A 13842-nucleotide genomic window follows, 5' to 3' on the forward strand; every position below is an offset into this window, starting at 1 on the left:
AGAATGTCTTCCAGTCGTTTTAATGAGATGGTTTTTAATTACAAGTAATTGTAATTATTTATTTTCCTCTTGGATGTTGGCATGCTATTACTTGTACCTGATAATAATTCTTATTGACTGACATTAAACTTTGGTTAGAGGGGAATGTAGTCTGTTTAGCAGAATTTTCCTTGTTCTTTGTACAATACATGGTGCGAGAGGGCAAGGCCCTGAATAGACCTTATCATGGCTGTGGTAAAAATAAATAATAATTACAGTAGAGTGAGAGCAGGGAACTCTTAAGTTCCAACGCCATCTCTGTCTGTGACTGACTCACTCTAGCCTTGGTCAAATTCCTCTGCTGTTTGAGACATTCAGTACATCCTGTAGCATTACAGCAAGTGAATTACATTTATTTTATCCTTAGAGGTCAACTCTTAGGCAGCTTTCTATATGCCAAATCCTGCACTTCTGGCACAAAACATATAGGTTAACTAAGGATTGGTGAAGGAAGTAAACTGGCATCACTGCCAAAGATGAAAAACAAAAATAAAAGGACTGTAGCTCCTGTGGCTCTGAAGAAATTTGCTGGAAAGTATATATCTTTGGTCTAGTGGGAACGAAATAGCTGTAAAAATTGTGGCAGCATCCTCTCAGAAGCGCTTGTCAGAGATCACAATGCTTACTTAACATTCACTTTGAAGGTGAGTATGTCAAGAAAAGTCCATCCTAGAGGAAGGATGAGAGGACTTGGTGGTTCCATTAAAAAGGAAAGATGAACGTTTGAAATCAAACTCTCAATAGAGGTTATATTTTTTTTTCTGATTTAATTCAAGGCCTTTTGACTTGGAATTTTGACAGAACTCGTATGTGCTTTATGATCAGTGGAATTCCAGTTGTTCTTCTTGCCTCCAGTGCAAAAGTATGTGCTAACTATGTTAGTGCAACAATGGAGAAGGTGGAAGCATGTCAGAAATCAGTTTTTTTAGACTATATGTAATGCTTATGTACTAGACAGGACGGTAGCACAACTGATTATTAAAGCTAACTGACATTTGTCAGAAACATGATCTTAGTTGCATAAAGCTTTGCCAAACTTTAACTCTTTAAGCTGAAATTTTCCATGGCAGGGTCTACCTGACCTTAATTTTTACATATAAGTTTCAACTAAAACAGTTAAATGGGCTTCCAGACAGAAGCAATGGGAAAAAAAAATATTCTTTTGTGCATGTGAAATGATCCTGATGTGTTTTTTTTTAACAATTCTAATACCCCTATGCTTTAAAGTAAAGCAAGGGTTGTGAATTTGCTTTTTGCTGTCCTGTGAAAATCCATCAAATTTGGCTAGGATACATGGCTTTTAGAGAAAGAAGATGCAGTTTGTAAATGCTTACAAGAGATTTCCTAGATTTTTTTCACAGCTGCATTTCCCAAATAATCCATCTTGTAAGGTATGCTGTAGCCCAGGGCTGAGGTGACTTTCCTTGTAATTACTGTTCTCAAGCAGCAAGACCAAACATTGCAAGTAACAGCAAAAAGCTAATGTCTTCTATAATTTTACTGACCATTTCCTTTCCCTTCCCTACACTGGGCCCAAGCAACCTGGAAAAGTAAGCTGATTTGAACGTAATAGCAACAATAGCATGGAACAGGAAGAATAAATTTGGACAAGGAAGGGGAAGTAGAAGCTCATTTGAGCCTGGTAAAGGAGAAAGGAAAATTGAGATTTAGAAAGTTAGAGGCTGTGGTTGATTGGGTGAAGAGAAACAGAGGGACAGCTAAAAGAATTTTTGGTGCCTGGACAAGTATTTCTTGGGAAGAAAATGGAACAGGTAATGGAACAGGAACAGGGTAACAGCTAAGGAGTCTGGATGAATTATTTCTGTGATTTGATTCACCACCTATACGTTGAAGATAATGTGCTCCTGCCCTACCTCACAGAAGTGCTATGGCAGACTTCCTGAGAGTTGCAGTCAGGACTGAAAGTAGTTAGGCAGAGAAAAAAGAAAATTTGGACTAGCTGGAGAAAGGAACTGGGACTGAGTCTTGTGGCTACTCATGATCTTGTTCTCTATATTTATTTCCCCACTAGCTTGCGATATTTCTGGTTCTATTACTCTTTCTCATTTCCCTTCGTTTCTCCTCTCTTTCCTCCACATTCTCTGTATTTCTTCTTCCATTGTGGTTATTTATATTGTATTGCCTCTGTTACTAAAAACAAAGGTGAAATTTTCAGGGTTTTGATTGTACTAAAGGACAAAACTATAAAGATCAGAATCTTGCAAGTTTTTTAAATTGTTTTCTGTACAAAGAACCAAGGAGCAGATCAGTAGAGAATTAAAGCAATAAGAAAAATAAATCTATTTCACCACTGGTGGATATTTCCCCTTTTTCTACTCTAATTTTCCCCATTTCCTTCTCTAGTTTTTTGACACTTAAAAAAAAGAATGAGTAAATCGTGTTCTTAACTTTCTTTTTTCTAATTTCACCATAGTCCTACTGATAGCACACGCTGAATACAAATCAGAAAGATGAAGCTTCTTGTTTTAAACAGAAGGTTCAGCAAATGCTATGATGTTTTCCTCTTTGTGAAGCGAGTTTATGAAAACAATTTAAATTTTAGTTCCAAAATGGTTAGGCACTTGATTTTGATTTCCAGGATGGAGATATAAATTAATTAGCTACTTTGGGATTGCAAAAATCTCCCACTGTTTGATGATGCATGCAGAATATTAAGCATAATTCAGTTTAATTACGACTGTAAGCACTTTAAAAAAAAAAAAAAAGTTGATTACCCTTTTTAATGCCTGTTCTTGTGTTAATGGCTTACATTGCAAGGGACAGGGTCAGAAGCATGATCTTTTACAATTCATAAACAGCAGTAGATTCTTTTTGAAGATAATCATGCTATAAACCTCAAATTTACCTGCTATTCTGCCTGTGGTTACCTCTGAATAAGTAAAAAAAAATCAACCTGTAGCATCATATGCATCTGTCATTGCAATCCTTACATTACGAGGCTCCGTCAGTGATTTTGTGACAGAATGTTAACATATGTTATGGATAAGAATAATGGCAAAAGGCAAAAATGTTTGACTGCTGCTTTTAAGTTTCTGCATTGACTCATAATGTAACTTCTTAAACTTAAAGTAGTCTTATAATTACAATGTGCTGAACAAAAACTGTCAGATTTATGCTTGCTTTTCATTCTGGATTACTTTGCAGACAAACATATGACGTTAGGTGATAACATAAAAGAACTTGGAAAAACAATGGCTGGAATAGGAGGAACTCATTCAGAAGGAAGTGGTGACTTGAATTTCTTCAGTGTTGAGCAAGCCAAAGCAGTCATTGATTACTTGAATATCAGGTATTTCCCTAGGATTGACTATTTCTTATTCTAATAATTTAACACTGTAGGAAGTCTGCTGATAAAGTTAGTTAAAATTATTTAGTTGGGCATGTTCATTCTGTACCAACATGCTGGACACACCAAACTTTGAAAAGGAAAAATACAAGAGAATACACAAGTAGCAATAAAGATCTGGCCTCAGATGTCAAAGCTGAGGAAACTAAAATCTTAGACTGGAAGTTTATCTCAATGTAAGATTATGCTGAAGAGATTTTTTTCTGGTTTTCTGGGTTTTTTCTGTTTTTTGTTTTGTTTTTCCTGGATGATTTAAGGGAAAGGGAAGATGGTGATGTGTAGAGAATACTCTTGATTTGCTTTTAAAACATTCCACTTACAGATTCTAATTGAACAAAATCTTAGGTCATGTCTGTAAGTATTTTCATACCCTTGCCAGCTGTAGTGGACTTTGTAGCTGGTTTAAGGTTAGCCACTTTACAGAATTACGGCTATGGCAAATCAGTATGAGTCATAAAAATAACTTCATTTCAAAGTCAGCAAAAATTCAGCATCTACGTGAAGAGGTCTCAAATTTTAGAGAGCTGCAAAAAGAAATGCAAACAGCAGTAATTCAATTACTTTTTTTTAGAAAACATGAAGGTTAGAAGGTAGCCTAACATGTATCTCTGTATAAAGTCTTGACTATACAGTGAAGCATAGAGACTTTTCTCCACTGATATGTCATAATCGTAACAGTGGCTTTACCCATACAGCCCTGTTTCCAGTGCATGGTGGACAGAGTGCTTCTTGAGCTGTTGTATCGCTCATATATGCCAGGGGGCAAGAAGAGATGGGAAATGGAAAAGATACTTTGCTAATATATGCCTATATACTATGCTAGATTTATACCCATTCAGCCCATTTCCTGACCTGAATGGTAGTACTAGAGGGAGAGAGTTTGTGGCAGACAGGCATAAAAATGAGGAAGACCATGATGTCATGATAGATCCGTATGTAGAATTGTTGGGAATTTTCTGACTATTCTTTTGCTAGGAAAAGTTTAACCCATCTAAAAGTGTTTGAGTGTGTTTTCTTGGATGCAGAAAGTGTTTTCTCTTGAAGATGGACAGGATTATTACAATGGATAATTGCCTCCTGGTTTAGGCCACTCAGTTTCACTGAGTGTTTAAACCCATCTCAGGTGATTTCTCTGGACTATAAAGTTTGTCTCTCTGTTTTCCCTGCTCTCTGTTTTTTTTTTTTTTAATATCTTTTTAGTGGAAAATGTAATGACCTTCAGGTTCTTCCTAATATGAAAAGTGAACATCTCTTTGAATCTTAGATTTCTTTGGTCAAGGCAAACCAATGTCATGCCAAGTACTAGCCCTAAGCTTAAATGAAACTTGGCATTAAGATGCCTCATTCAACTTTAGCTTCTCCTCTCCCATCTGTGCCTTTTATATATGTGTATGGAGCAAATGTTCTTTCCAAATAGGATCTCTATGGTTCTTGTGTAAATTATCTATTGGTAGAGATCTTGTCCATGAAGTAAGTCCTTCGCAGTCACAACGATTTGGTCAAAGAGATTAGGTGCTCTTTCCTACTACCATTGAAGTATTAACTCAATGGGAAAATAATCAGGCCACAAGATTTTATCAGCAGATGTTATTCTGGCCACCAGATGTGTGAATTTCTGTTCAGATTCTGCCCAACTTGTAACAAGTACAGGCTGTTACAAGTTCATGGATATTTAAACATACACTAGAGTTTATCATATATATCCAGTTTATGCAATCCATTATGTCACCCATTTGAATATTTTTTTTTTTCTAAAGAAGAACTGAATCAGCACACTTTTTATCTGGGTCTATTTTGAGCTTTATGAACTCAAAAATAGGTAAGTGAATTTTATTGCAATACAAATAAATGTATTTAATATTTTCTCTTGTCCTTCACTTTTTAAATTTTAAGTGATAGGCCTATAGCTTTTTTTTCCCCCTACCTGAGATAATATGACATGCTTTAGTTCAGATCACGTTTTTACAGGTGAGTGATAAACCCATGGGATTTATAATAGAAATAGGGACAAACACTTAACCACGTTGCCACAAACTGTGCAGCAACTGTAATGACACCATCAGGTTTGGTGAAAGGTGACAGTTATCGTCTTTTTTATCTTGACTCCTTGGGCAAATACACATCAACGTATCTCCTGACGTTTTCTCTCAGGAGGCAGTGGAGCTAAGGAAATATGTCAAATGTTAATCACCTTCGCATTCTCATATGACAGCATAAGATGCCATATTCTTAAAAAATCTTATTTGCATAAGTAAAATTCGTTTTGTATAATTCCTAAAAATACTGGCACAGAATCTTTTAGTTGTTCCCAACAGATGCAAACAAGCAAGGAAACAAAAAAGCACGTTGTATAACAGCTGATAGAAGAAAGAAAACTATGCTGTTGTTCCAAGCTAAATACTGAGGTTGTGTAATTTATGTGTTTTGATTTAAAGAGCATTAAATGGAGGAATTCTTCCCTTACTATAGGATTGGAATTCTTCCCTTACTATAGGATTAAGGGTGCCAGGTTAAACAGAGTTCTGTTTTTAAAAAAAAAAAAAAAAAAAAAAGAATTTGGAACTGCCAAAGGTAATGATTTGTATTTGTGGGAATATTATAAAATTATCTATACATCTAACATAGTCCATAAAGAACATATTTTGAGGCTCTAAGGGGAAGAACAGATTTTCTGGTGCTGTCAATCTGACTGCTTTCTAAGGCACTGGAATAAATAAAAGAAAAAAATGCAAAATGTTAAGTTACAGAATCACAGAATGGTTGAGGATGATCTCTCTCTGGAGATCATCTAGTCCACCTCCCCTGCTCAAGCAGGGTCACCTACAGCACGTTGCACAGGATCGCATCCAGGTGGGTTTTGAATATCTCCAGAGAAGGAGACTCCACAACCTCTCTGGGCAACGTGCACCAGTGCTCAGTCACCCTCACAGGAAAGAAGTTTTTCCTCATGTTCAGACAGAACTGCCTGGATTTCAGTTTGTGCCCAGTGCCTCTTGTCCTATCGCTGGGCACCACTGAGAAGAGTCTGATTCTATCAGTGCAGTTTGAAACATATATATCACTTCTTGTATGTCTGTGATGTTAATAAAATATTTCTTATCTTTTCAAATAACCCCTGTTACATTATTACCAGAAAATAGCTGTGTACATGAGAGGACACGTGTTTTCATAAATCGATCTGAGTCACTTCCAAATAAATCCTGAAGATTTACTGTAAAGACAGTTCCTATCTCTCCACTGTAGTAAGGAAGAAATTCTTTGGTGAAGTACCATTATAAGAACGTACTGCAAATGAGATGGCACATATTGCAACTTAAATTAATTGCCTATGTGATTGGGTTTGGGAAAAGGGAACTTGTAATTTGTGGTAGCCGAATTTCTTATGCAAGTTGGTAATCAAATTTGTTTTTTAACAAATGATAATTGAATGACTGAATTAAATGTAACTGTAGAATAAAACGTTAATATGGCACTTAAAGAGCCAAATGTTCAATGAGGCTGCCATAATACTTCTCACAAAATTAGGAAATGCATCTATACATATGCACAAAAATGTCTGCACCCGTTCAGGCAAAAATATATTTGAAAGTTTTACAGATGCATTTGACTACGTGTCCTAGAAAATGTATTACTGTCATGTAAGAGAGGCAGGCAATGCCACCTTTGTATTCTTCTAATTGTGAGCTGCTTTCAAGGACTAGAAGAACAGCTACTGTACATTAGGTGGCCATTTAGTGCTGCTTAAATTAGAGGAAATTCTCTGTGGCCTGCAGTGTTTCTTGAAATCTCTTTGGTACCGTGGCAGTGGCCTGTGACACCTTGTACAAAACGGTGGGGGATTCAGGGAAGGACCAGTCACCTGAAATTGTGTATCTTGAACATAAGACTCCCACAACTGGCTTCCCCATTACATCCCCCAGCCAGGATTGTATTTCGGACACATTTGAGCACGCTGCTTCTCGTTGCTGCAGCAGACGCGGTGAGCTGGTGGAGCGCCTCCATGGGCTGCGCCTGGGCGCAAGGCGGGGGCCTGGGTGCAGATGCCTCAGTGCCATGGGGTGACCAGCCAGGCTGGTGCCTGCGCGGGCCTGGCTTTCTGCAGAGGTGCAGGAAGGGCCACATGCCAAAGAGCAGGTCACACTGGGTCCTATGGCTAGGCACTGATATTGTAAACACATTTATGATGTGAATGCAGCTATGAATGCCGTTTCTACCGTATGTTTCTGAAGAGCCTCACCTAAAAAGCATCTTTAACTATTTCATAGTTAACAAATGTTTGCAAAACAGATGTAGTTGGCCCTGAGATGTTCTGCTTGCTCTTCCTTCACCCCTTCTACTGTTTAAATATTTTTGACCAGGATTGCTTCTGTCATAATTTTTCAACCTGTTTGCATTATGGTTAGTTTATTGTAAAAGAGAACCGTCTTACTCAAAGGCACATATTTTTTCTAACGTGTGCTGTGCTTATCATGCAGTTAATTTTACTCTGCTCTTTTAAAAGGAAAAGCAAACAAAACCCCCAAACAAAACCCCAAAACATTGTATGTGAGCTTTGCTTGTTTCCTAGGAAAGCACGATACTTGATGCTCCAAATAAAAGCTGAAATTCACATACACTTCTGCAGTAGTCAGAATTATTCCTGACACTCTTTATTCAACAGACACTTGATGAAATAAGGAAGAGCATCCCTAAAAGAAATCAAAGAAAAACATTGTTTTAAAATGCTGGCATACATCCTCTGACAAGGGACAAGAACCTTTTATCAGCAACATGTATGTGCTATCTTGGTATTGGCAGTTGCCTTACAGACTGAAAGATTTGAAACCAGGGCACCAGCTTTTGACAGGTGACTTTGGGGTGGATGTTGTTAATTCCTTAATCTCCTGGCCCAGAAATAAATAGCAGAAGGCTTAACTGTATAAGTATAATGCTTGATATCCAGCAGCAAGTAGCAATAGCCTTAGCATTAGCTAGATGATTGCGTACATGGTGTGTAGTAGTTACTTTCCTAGAACCATAGAAAAATTTAGGTTGGAAGGAACTTCTGGAGGCCACCTAGTCCAGCCTCCTACTCAAAGGAGGATTAACTTCAAAGTCAGGTCAAGTTACTTATGGCTTTGTCCAGTCAAGTTTTGAGTATTGCCAAGGACAGAGATGCTGCAGCCCTACTGAGCAGCCTGTCCCAGTGCCTAATCACTATCATGGCAAAGAAATTTTTCCTGTTGCAGCTTAGCCTTTCCCGTATACCTCTGGCTCCCCTCTTCTCTGTACTGCCTTAGGTAGTGGATAACTGCAACTGGATCCCCCTCTTTGCCTTCTCATCTCTTGGCTGAACAAACCCAGGTCCGTTAATCTCTCCTCCTGTGTCAGATGGTCGAGCTCCAACCGTCTCATCAGCCTGTACTGTACCCCCTCCATGTTGTCATTTTCTCTGTTGGCCTGAGGGGCCCAGAACTGGACACAGTGTTCCAGATGCGGCCTTACAGGGGCCAAGCAGAGAGGCTTCAGCATCCTGGGTGCTGACATAAAAAAAAGCTGTGTCCTTAGCCAGAGAGGACAGCAGTCAGTTACAAACATTCCCTCCAATTATTGCCATAGCTTTCACAGCTATGTGAGTGTGATAAACTCTTTGAATCATTCCTCAACCTGAACGTGCTATGAAATCACAGAGCTGTGTTTTTAATCATATGTCAAAATGACATAAGCAAAGCCAGAATTTCAGTATCGTAATTTTAAGAGAACAAGTAATTGTAACAGATAGACTGTGTCAAACTGAACCTTTGATTAAAAAAAAAAAAACTATATCATTAATCACTAGGAAACAAGGAAAATTATTTAAAACATGTGAAAGAGAAAGCTCTATATATTTTAAGGAAGATAATTATTTTAGGTTGTTGAGAAAGTTTGTTTTTGTTTTGTAATACACAAAACTCAAGCGTGTTAATCTCATTTTCAGTAGTCTGTTACCTGAATTTCTGTACAGTAGATTGACAGTCAATCTACTGTACTCTACAATTGCTTAAGGAAAAACAGCTTCAACAAGAGATTTCTTTTTTTTTTTTCATTCCTTCCACCTTTTTAAGAAAAGCTGCTCTTTTTCTCCACCCTCCAGTCTCCTCTTTTCATTGTGTTCTGTGTAATTTTAAAATAAGCACCAGGCAAGTTTCTCTTTAAGAAAATAATGTGCTAGTTCTGAAACATGATTTTGAGAGAATAAATGCTTCCATTCTTTACTGTTTTCATGTTCCAAGATCAAACTTGCGTAGTAGACTACCAGCCCATCCCAGAATCTGAAAGCTGGGTAGGCTTTTGTTTCTTTCTTGTCTAATGTTGCCGATATTAAAGCTGTAAGTATGCTGGTGATAAGTGCTTCAGGAATTACTTTTTTCAGAGTAGAACTTACCGTCTTCTCAGAACTCAGTTTCAATAACAAGTGCATGTATTCTTAAGTGTAATATGGTATTTTCTATAGCTATCTAACAGTAAATCGCGTAAATTAAATATTCTGCAAGTTGTAGTTAAACAAGTATTTCTTTTTAACATTTGGAATGTCACCCTACTAGTGACTGACTTTTAGTGTAACAGATTTTTTAATAGTGTTACCTTTCTAAAGATTTACTGCTGTTTCTCTTGTATTCCAGCTTATTTCAACATTATAAACTATATGAATATCTTTTCCATAGTCCTAGAGAAGAACTTGTGATAAGTGATGAGGTAAGTCATTTATATAGATGGGACTCATTATTGCAGAGTTATTTAATGAATGCACTCTGGCATATGTTTTTTATTGCTCAAAGCAACTGCACGTCAACATTACTATATTACTAATAGCATAAAATAGCAGATTAAAGAATACAAGGCAGATGTTTTGATCCTCAGATTCAAAACGAATTTTGGATTTCAAAGAAGTGTAAATGCATTCCTTGGTTAAGGTGCTAGTTGTGCTAAATCACGAGTACTTCCATGTGTGTATTTTTAAGGTGGTGCATGTAATTTGAATCAGCAATGCATGAGTCTGATTATACTTCAAAGTCAGCAATCAAAACCTGAAAAGGTTGTGTACCAAGCCTAGGCTGACCGCAGTCCTAATATTTATGTATGTATATGTATGTATGTACAGGTTTTGTTTCCATTGCAGCTACCAACAGTTAATTATACAGATTGTTCAGAAACAAGCTAAATAGAAATTCAGCATTTTGAAGGCACTCAGTTAATAACAGTGAATTGGCCTGATTGTAAACTTTGCCATCTATTCAATCTTGTATGTGAAAAAATACATAAGAAAATGTATTGTCTCAAGATGTGTTCTTCAATCTAATGGACAGATTCAGTTCATCAAAGAAACCTTCCTTTAGCTGTACTGTGCTTATTGAGGATATATTTTACAATACATCAAAAAGGATTTACTTTTATAATTTATATTAGGAAACAACTGGTTACTCTGAGAGGCACAGTGGTAGAATTTTTTTGGTGGGACACTTTAGTTCATCAGTATACAGGGAAAATAGAGTTCATACATACATTTGAATATTTCCTCTGCTCTTGAAACTGGGAAACTGTCTATAAAGGATGTGGTGTAGTTTCTTCCTATGTTGCTTCTAAATAGCTGAATTAAACACTAGAAATATTTTTCTTGAAGTGGATGCAAATATTTTGGAAATTATTCTTATCATTTGTAAGATGGGGCAAAATTCCAGCTATGCTGAATCACTGTCAAAGCTGTCATTACATAAGTAGAGCAGGACTTCAACCTTAGTATTTTGATTGGGTTTTTCTGTATTAACTAATTAGATCACTGGTTGGTTAGTACTTCCTAAGTGGTAAAATTGGTGAGGGAAATGTATGTCTGTGAATTAGCTTGGTGAAGATCCATCCAAGGAACAAGTGCAGTTTACAAATTATAGCCATCACTAAAACCTTCATGAGAGTTTTTAACTGTAGCTCTCTTAAAGTAATTACTGCTTAAGTGCCAGGTCAGTTTAATATGTATATTTTGTATTCTAAAGTCCCAAGGTAGAGACTCTTTAATTTGTGCAGCTTCACTGTGGTACCCAATAAGATCAATGCTTATTTTTTTGTAGAATTTATTTTGATAGGGTGATACATTGCTCTTCAGTAAGTTATAGTTACAATATGTATAGCTTTGAAGCTGTACATACAAATTGCTGCATTATGTGTATTTACTTTATTGGTTAAAATGTGATGAGAAGTGAACTTGGTATAAAATTCAAGTTCTCTGGCTACAGCTTTCTTATAATTAGAAATCCATTTTCATAAAGGAGAGCATTACCTTGCGTCTCTGCAGTCCCGTAGGTGAACAGCTCAAACCCTAACAAGTGAGAGGGACAGAGGTGGTTTGAGGTGCGTGCCTTCGGCAGGAGCATTCCCAGAGTCACATGCCCGGCAGTGCACGTGCTCAGGGAACTGAGGCGGGCTGGACAGGATCTGGGAAATCTGATTGCTAAAAGTAGTAGATAGAGCTGTGGTGTAAGACTGACCACTGTCTTGCTGTATAGATCGCTGTTGTAACAAAATAGGTGCTGTAGATACACCACAGCCCACAGCTAAGCTCCGTACTGCTCACGTCGTAAAAATTTTCCTTTTAGTTCCGATGATAAGAGCCTGTGCTTTGGGAACGGCCAAACTGTAATGGCCAGGTTTGCCTGAATAACAAGAACCATGACTTTCTAAGAGCTGAATTACGGTGTTATCTCCTTTTGCAAATGAAGACTGCTGTGTAGGGTGAAAGTATTACTTACCAAAGAAGAGCCCAATAGTCTAATAACAAGATCTGTTTGTTTAAAAGATATGCAGCTACAACGATTAAAAGTAGTACTTAGTGTTGTAATGGATATCCTTTTGGAGAAGCCATGGCATGTGTTTTCCAGAGAAATGGGTTATAAACCTATTGAATTTTACTTTTTCTCTAGTGCGGGGATTTATACGGCGTTCTCAATGAGATTTCCTTTTTGATCTTTCACTGCAGTTATTTCCAAATGACCCTGTTGTTTCCTGTGTAGGATAAAATCAGACAAGAAAGAAAAGGGAAATGACTCAGAACAGTTAGATTATGCATACAGTATCTGTGGCCATGCCAGTTAACAAAATTTAAGTTACTTAAATATGGTGCATAATTAGTGGACCATCACAGTCAGATTAATATCCTTAATGCATAATGGAACCAACTTCGTAAAATACAGATGATATTTAAGTATTAAAAGGAAAAAAAAAAGGCAATGAACGACTGGCTAATATAAATGTATTTTAGCTTCAGCTAAAGCCTTTAAATCAAGCTGCCTGAGGTGATCATATAGCCTAGGAAAAAAGGTTAAAACTGAAAGACGTGAATGCTTGGTTAGATGATAGAATGCACATCATACATCTAACCTAGTTTGGCAGTCTTTAAAATTTAAAACTTACCTTTCCAGCTATCAAATCCCTTACTTCTCCTTCACTGCAGATCTACAAAGACCTATGTATTTTGTGTGCATGAATACCTGTTAGAAAGCATGATGGTACAAGGAATTACAGAGACCCGTTAAGACTGCTGAGTAAATCCGTTGCTTTTTTTCTATTAGCATTATGAGCAGTTCCCCCCATTCAGAACCATTACAGAAGAAACAGCTGTACTCTGGCCATGATCCAAAATAAAGTGTATGTACTGCTAGCATACCAGAGTTCTTAAAGAAGATTGCTTTTAAAGATACTGTTTTTTCCTTTTATCAGTTCTGGAGATTTTACTCTCTAGCTGTGATTTAGTACACCTATATTACCCTGCAAATTCAAAGAAAGCAAATGGAGTACAGACTAAATCTTGATGTGCAGGGATTCAACAGAGCAATTCCCATTAACACATGTCAGATCTTATAAAAAGGTTTAAATTGTTAATACATGAATTGTGTAGAAGTTTTTATTATTTTCTATTTCTGTGTTCAGTTAATTTACTTTGCTTTGATAGGATGATATATTACAGCACATCTTGTAATTTTTTTCTTCACATTTACAAACTGTGCTTTATACTGCAGTTCATGTTTTTGATGCTCTTTGTTGTGTATTTTTGGATGGAATCAGGCTAAAGTCTTCTGGGATTATGTCTGCTTTGAAACATTTCCTAATAAAAATAATGTGGTTGGTAAATCTAGTTTTATTCCTAGTTGCTTTAGCCAGCCTGATGGAGTAATCTGCTATTTTATGGCCCAGATGACTAGCTAAGTTTGACTTCTTGAAGCGGTAGTGTACAATGTAATTTTCTTCAGAGATGTCATAGTGGGTCAGGTTGCAATAAAAATATCGAAGATTAAGTTTAATGGCAGTGCACATTCAGTATTATAGCAGTTACTAGATATCATTCCCTGTACTTAGAATTCCAAAACAGTTTCCATTAATGCCTTGTTTCCATGTGCTTCTTACTTTCTGAAACATTAAGCTTTCAGACT

At 36.9% G+C, this 13842-nt stretch overlaps 1 protein-coding gene across 1 annotated transcript in view; it reads left to right on the top strand.

Annotated features, from left to right (window-relative positions):
* The window catches only part of CABCOCO1 (ciliary associated calcium binding coiled-coil 1), a 256921-nt gene that overhangs the window by 212720 nt on the left and 30359 nt on the right, over positions 1-13842 (top strand). The window contains exons 13-14 of the mRNA XM_068950804.1: positions 3205-3349; positions 10048-10120. Of these exons, the coding sequence (XP_068806905.1) occupies positions 3205-3349; positions 10048-10120 (218 nt within the window). The remainder of the gene's footprint in view (positions 1-3204; positions 3350-10047; positions 10121-13842) is intronic.

The sequence above is a fragment of the Struthio camelus genome, chromosome 7 (assembly GCF_040807025.1).
Source record: "Struthio camelus isolate bStrCam1 chromosome 7, bStrCam1.hap1, whole genome shotgun sequence".
Classification (NCBI taxonomy): domain Eukaryota; kingdom Metazoa; phylum Chordata; class Aves; order Struthioniformes; family Struthionidae; genus Struthio; species Struthio camelus.